Source organism: Miscanthus floridulus, chromosome 17 (assembly GCF_019320115.1).
Source record: "Miscanthus floridulus cultivar M001 chromosome 17, ASM1932011v1, whole genome shotgun sequence".
Taxonomy (NCBI): domain Eukaryota; kingdom Viridiplantae; phylum Streptophyta; class Magnoliopsida; order Poales; family Poaceae; genus Miscanthus; species Miscanthus floridulus.
Genome location: NC_089596.1, coordinates 98,855,743 through 98,860,557, shown reverse-complemented (window position 1 = coordinate 98,860,557; position 4,815 = coordinate 98,855,743). Strand labels below are relative to the sequence as shown.

Here is a 4,815-nt window from a genome sequence, read left to right as displayed (position 1 = left end):
TGTATTTGGTTTACGATTAACCTACGTTTAAAACCTTCTAGCTAACTGAGTCTTGATAGTTGAAGAAGCATGACTCCAACAATGCAAGATACACTTGTTTGGTTTTATTGATTCGCTTAGGCTACACAAGAAATAGTATGCTTGGTTGTCTGGATTGCCTTGCATGAATCACCCAATCTTTTGTCCAAATAGGTTTACCTCTCTCACATTCTATCGAACATGTGCTGAGTGTTTATGCCTCCTCTCCGCCCTTTGCCTCCTCGCCATGGCCATGGCCACGAGTACCTCCGCTGCGTTCGCTTCTGAACAGGGCCGTCTTTGACTGCGCCCGCGCTCCGGCCAAGACTACCGTCAAGGAGCTCATGGTACACCTCCAACCGTGATGTTGCGCTCGCCTTCCTCTTTGATGAGGATCTCGTGGCGCACCTCGGCTTGTCCAGGCCATGGCCATGCTCGCCATGTGCCACGAGGTGCTGGTCGGGAACATGGCCTAAGCAGCGGCGGGGAGGCTCCATTGACATACATGCCCATCGGCGTCGTAGAACTTAGAAGCGAGCGCATCCACAGAGCACCTAGGCACAGAGACAAGGAAGATACAAAACCAGGTGGCGGAGCTCCAGGAAGTGAGCAGAATCTTATTAATGGAGCCTGAATAGAAGGTTGACCATCCAAGCAAACACACCATAGCGTCCCTCTTGCATTGTACTCGCTTTGTGTAACCAACACCGGTTTTCACCGGTGGTAAGAATCAGAGGATCAGCCTTCGCGAGGAAGACAAAACATCTGTTTCTCCTTTTCTTTTTCCCTCTTCAAATACTTGCTCTTTTGTTCCTCTGATACTCACTGCCCAATGGGCACATCGTCTATAGATCAAAATCCAACCATAGCATTGGCAGTCCATGTGTTACATAGCACTAAAAATACATGATTTTTGTCCCCAAACAAAGCTCAAAATACAAGAATCTAAACTTCCATGATAAAAATCAAAATGAGATGAACACTGAGTATTACAGTGAATGGCTGATATAGACAGACGAGGGGTAAGGATTATTAGTCAAGCATTCTCTGTGAACCGCTAAATTAATTTTCTGCAGACGTTGCTTGGTTACCAACAGGGAATGCCGGTAGGGTTGCACTATTTTCTTGGGCCGGAGCATCTGCACTTGCATGCCGCATGAACTCCTCCGGAGACATGTGAGTGCCATGGCAGGCACATACTATCTTTACTTCGTTTCTACCAAACTTATATGTCACACCTGATATGGTTCTGCCATTTGGTCCAGCACCGATGGTAGAAACCCATGGAAGATCCGGATATGATCCAGACCCTCCAAATTTGACATTTGGTGCGATGCCTGGCCTTATGGCAGAACCCATAAGAGAGAGTCCTCTATCAGCCTTTTTCTCATCTTCAGCATGAGCAGACGAGGAAGCACCTGCCTCTGCAATTCGCCAAACGAAAAATGAAAAAGCAAGTCAGCACTGGAAGGTCGATATGAGGTCAGTTGGCAAAATATTCAAACATGCATATATAATTTTGGCAGCAAACATAGCCATGCACAAAAGCTCAGAGCTCAAAATGGAATTTCCTTCCACAGTTTATCATTTTGCACACCAGATTACTGGCAGGCAATGCATGAAGAAAAGGCAGTAATCCTCCCCCACAAATAGAAATAATGTGAAATTAAAGGGCTTAATGACAGGGCCACCAGTATACATCAACCATATAACAAATAAATGGAGGAACAGCCATGGACTGTTAGGATGGAACCATGGTTTAAATCTTCTCTAACATGTATTGCTAACCAGACACATGTTACATAAAATCAAGTGTTTTAACTTAGTTTTTGTTAACAAATCTGTTTTTTAGAGGCAGACATCTTTTTTTTTGTTAGTATTTAGCAACAGCCATAAAAGTATCACACAAAAATGGAGTTTATTCATTTTCCTGGGAAGGAAACACAGTCACTAACCCTGAGGCTTCTTGCCATCGTCAGCTTGCTTGGTTCCTGTTTGTTCAGCTTTGTCTTTTGCAGTAAAAGAAGACACAGCCTGAGGTGGAGCACCAAATGCCCATGAAGAGCTTGTTTCAAGTGTTGGTAGCTGGACTGCTGGGTAACCAAAAGCAACCTGAGAGGCATTACCCATTGTCTGGACAGCTTGTCCACCGTTTGTGGGTGGCCTCAACTGCACAGTACATACCGTGTGAAAATTTGGTGCATTTGTTATGGTAGGAGGTCCCGAAACTTGAGGTGGGACTTGATATGGCACAGCCACTGCATTTGATGCCTGCATCGATAACGGATTCCCAGGTGTCAGCTTTCCAGAGCTGGACTCACTTCCTGAGAAACTTGGTTGCCTCTTTCCTTGAAAACCAACTGCAGCATCATCGGTGGATCTTTTCCTATCAGATCCCTTGTTAACAACAGAGCCCTTAGCACTGTCTTCACGCTGTGCAACCAACCAAGAATTTGAGCCTTCTGCTTCTGACTCTACAACGTCCTCATTTTCACCAGTTGAACCATCATCCGTACTAATTGAGATAGGTGCATTTTTTGCACCTCCATCAGAGCTCTTACTGAATGCATCAGGCTGGTCACTAGCTGCCTGATGCTTCTTCTGAAAGTTTATCTCTTCAGAAAGTAACTTGCGGTTACTCGAGACTGGCTTCTGCTCCTCAGAATTATTTCCACTGTTATTTGGCATCCTTCCATCTTGATAACTGGAAAGCTGGGGTTGATGGCTCACTGGTTCAACAGATCCATCTGCCACTGGACCAGAGGAACTCCCTGGTTGTCCCCAGAAGTTCCCGAATTGTGGTGCAACAGGGCTGTGCCTCTGTTTACTATTCTGTTCTTGGTTTTCAGCACTCTTTTGATAAAAATTCCCAAAAGGAGCATCAGGAGTTTGTGAGCCACCTTTGCTACTGCTTTCTTCCACTTGGGGTTCTGCTTTTGGTTCTAGAGGTGCATCTCTAGCCTTGGCCTTCCCTGATGACCCGCCCAAAGATAGGCCCAAACTAAGCTCAAGCCCATTATCATCGTCCATTTCCAGTTCTTGGTAATTGCAATGATATATATGCGTAGTTACGGACTATTTCTTCATACATACTGAGGATGAAATAGAGAGCATTCTATAATTCTTGCCATCCAAACTGTAACCCCTGCAATAAACACCTTTTGTAAGAGATAATAAGGCATTTTTATGGTAACCCGATAGCTTATGGCAGATGGAAACATATAAGAATAATTTAACAAAGCAATTCATCACATGCGTAGACACTAACTAACTAAAATTTAGTCAGCATTTATATATGTTGCACGATTTTCACAGGAAATCATGGCCGGATATTGGGTATCCTCTTGAGCCTGGGCACACCCAGACTTTGCAAATATTAGTGGAGATCAGCTCTTTAAGTGCCTAATTTATGTATGGCATAATACTCCATACATTAGAGCACCTCCAAGAGTTTTTCTTAGACTCACTCTCTAAATCATCTTTTGGAGAGCCATCTGAATAAAAATCGGTAAATGTATCTTTGGCTAGCGAGAAAAAAAAAGGATGGCAATATTTGGAGATCTAATTAAAGAAGCTATTGGAGGGCATTATTTTCACCAAAATCTCTAGGAAGCATATAAAAAGGCTCTTGAAGTGGCTCTTAGAGCACACCCAATAGAACACTGTGGCTAGATATCCTAGCGGACAGAGACATGGGTGTATACATGTACACCCGAAAATTTTTGTCAGAGAATCGAAGTTATTAGTAGGTACACGCTAGTAATTAGACCAGATCCGAATACAAATAGTCAAATAGCTCACGTTAGGGTTTGGGTGCTCGGTTTCCCACAGCAGGAACGGAAGAGAAGGGGCGGGCGTACCTGTCGGGTGCCCTTCGCCGACGAAGGGCACAGCGAAGAACTAGCGAAGGGCACGAAGACCTGCGCGCCTGGCGTAAGGCGGCGGCGGCGGTCTGCCGTCCAGTCGTCTCGTCGCTCCCAAGAGAGAGATCGAGCACGCGGGTTGAACGGGACGAAGAGAGAGAGGATGGAGACGGGTGAACAGTCCGGAGAACGAGTCGCTCTAAGGCTATCTGTAATAACACCGTCTAAATACCAAGGCCTAAAATAGCGAAGAACTAGCGCTATAGACAAAAAAGATTCATTATCTATTCAACATTTTCTTTAACGACAAGATCTAAAAGAAAATCATTTTTGCAAATAGATTACCGAAAAAGAGGATATTCATATTTAAATTGTGTCTCTTAGACAACCTAAAATAAATTTTTCATATAAATACTCTTTTGTGGACTAATTTTAAGTCTTTCGCTACCCTTCTAGGTTTAGATCTTATCGGAGACAGTCTAACACAGAAGACTACGGCAGGGGGACGTCCCTACTCCCGATGCCATTCGTTGGGCATCCGACGGCACGCAACGAATAAGCACGGAAGCGTACGCCGCGCCGGACGCCGGCCCATATACACGATCTGGCCCATGGTCTAGAACCGCAAAACAGAAGGGAGCCAAAAAATATTCTCAAAAAAAAGGGAGACAAAAAAAACAGAAGATAAAAAAAGAAAAAGAAAACAGAAGCGAATAAGCACACCAATGCTACTGGAATGCTCATTTACAACTGTTGAATGTTATATGGGTTTAGGCCCATATTTTATTTAATAAAATAATTAATTCTAGGCCCATATTAAATATTGTGGTACAATATAGTTTTAGTTCCGTATCGAAGTTTGGTGTTTCTGACGCCGATAGCGAGTTATACCTTATGGAGCAGCTGTTTGACTACAAGATGGTTGACAACCATT

At 44.0% G+C, this 4,815-nt stretch overlaps 1 protein-coding gene across 1 annotated transcript; it reads right to left on the bottom strand.

Moving 5' to 3' along the window:
* Positions 1-868: 868 nt before the first annotated feature.
* On the bottom strand, positions 869-4,079 carry LOC136516475 (ninja-family protein 8). Its single transcript, XM_066509876.1, has 3 exons — positions 3,879-4,079; positions 1,974-3,163; positions 869-1,442 (listed from the first exon to the last, which is right to left on the bottom strand). Exons 2-3 carry the CDS (start codon positions 3,046-3,048, stop codon positions 1,081-1,083), a joined length of 1,437 nt encoding a protein of 478 aa, XP_066365973.1. The 5' UTR covers positions 3,049-3,163; positions 3,879-4,079; the 3' UTR covers positions 869-1,080.
* Positions 4,080-4,815: the final 736 nt, after the last annotated feature.

Bases quoted from the DNA above. Each gene is read 5' to 3' on its own strand.
- LOC136516475 (XM_066509876.1), bottom strand. From the start codon at position 3,048: ATGGACGATGATAATGGGCTTGAGCTTAGTTTGGGCCTATCTTTGGGC. The intron at 1,443-1,973 runs GTTAGTGACTGT...GGCGAATTGCAG, and splicing joins CGATGGCAAGAAGCCTCAGG to AGGCAGGTGCTTCCTCGTCT.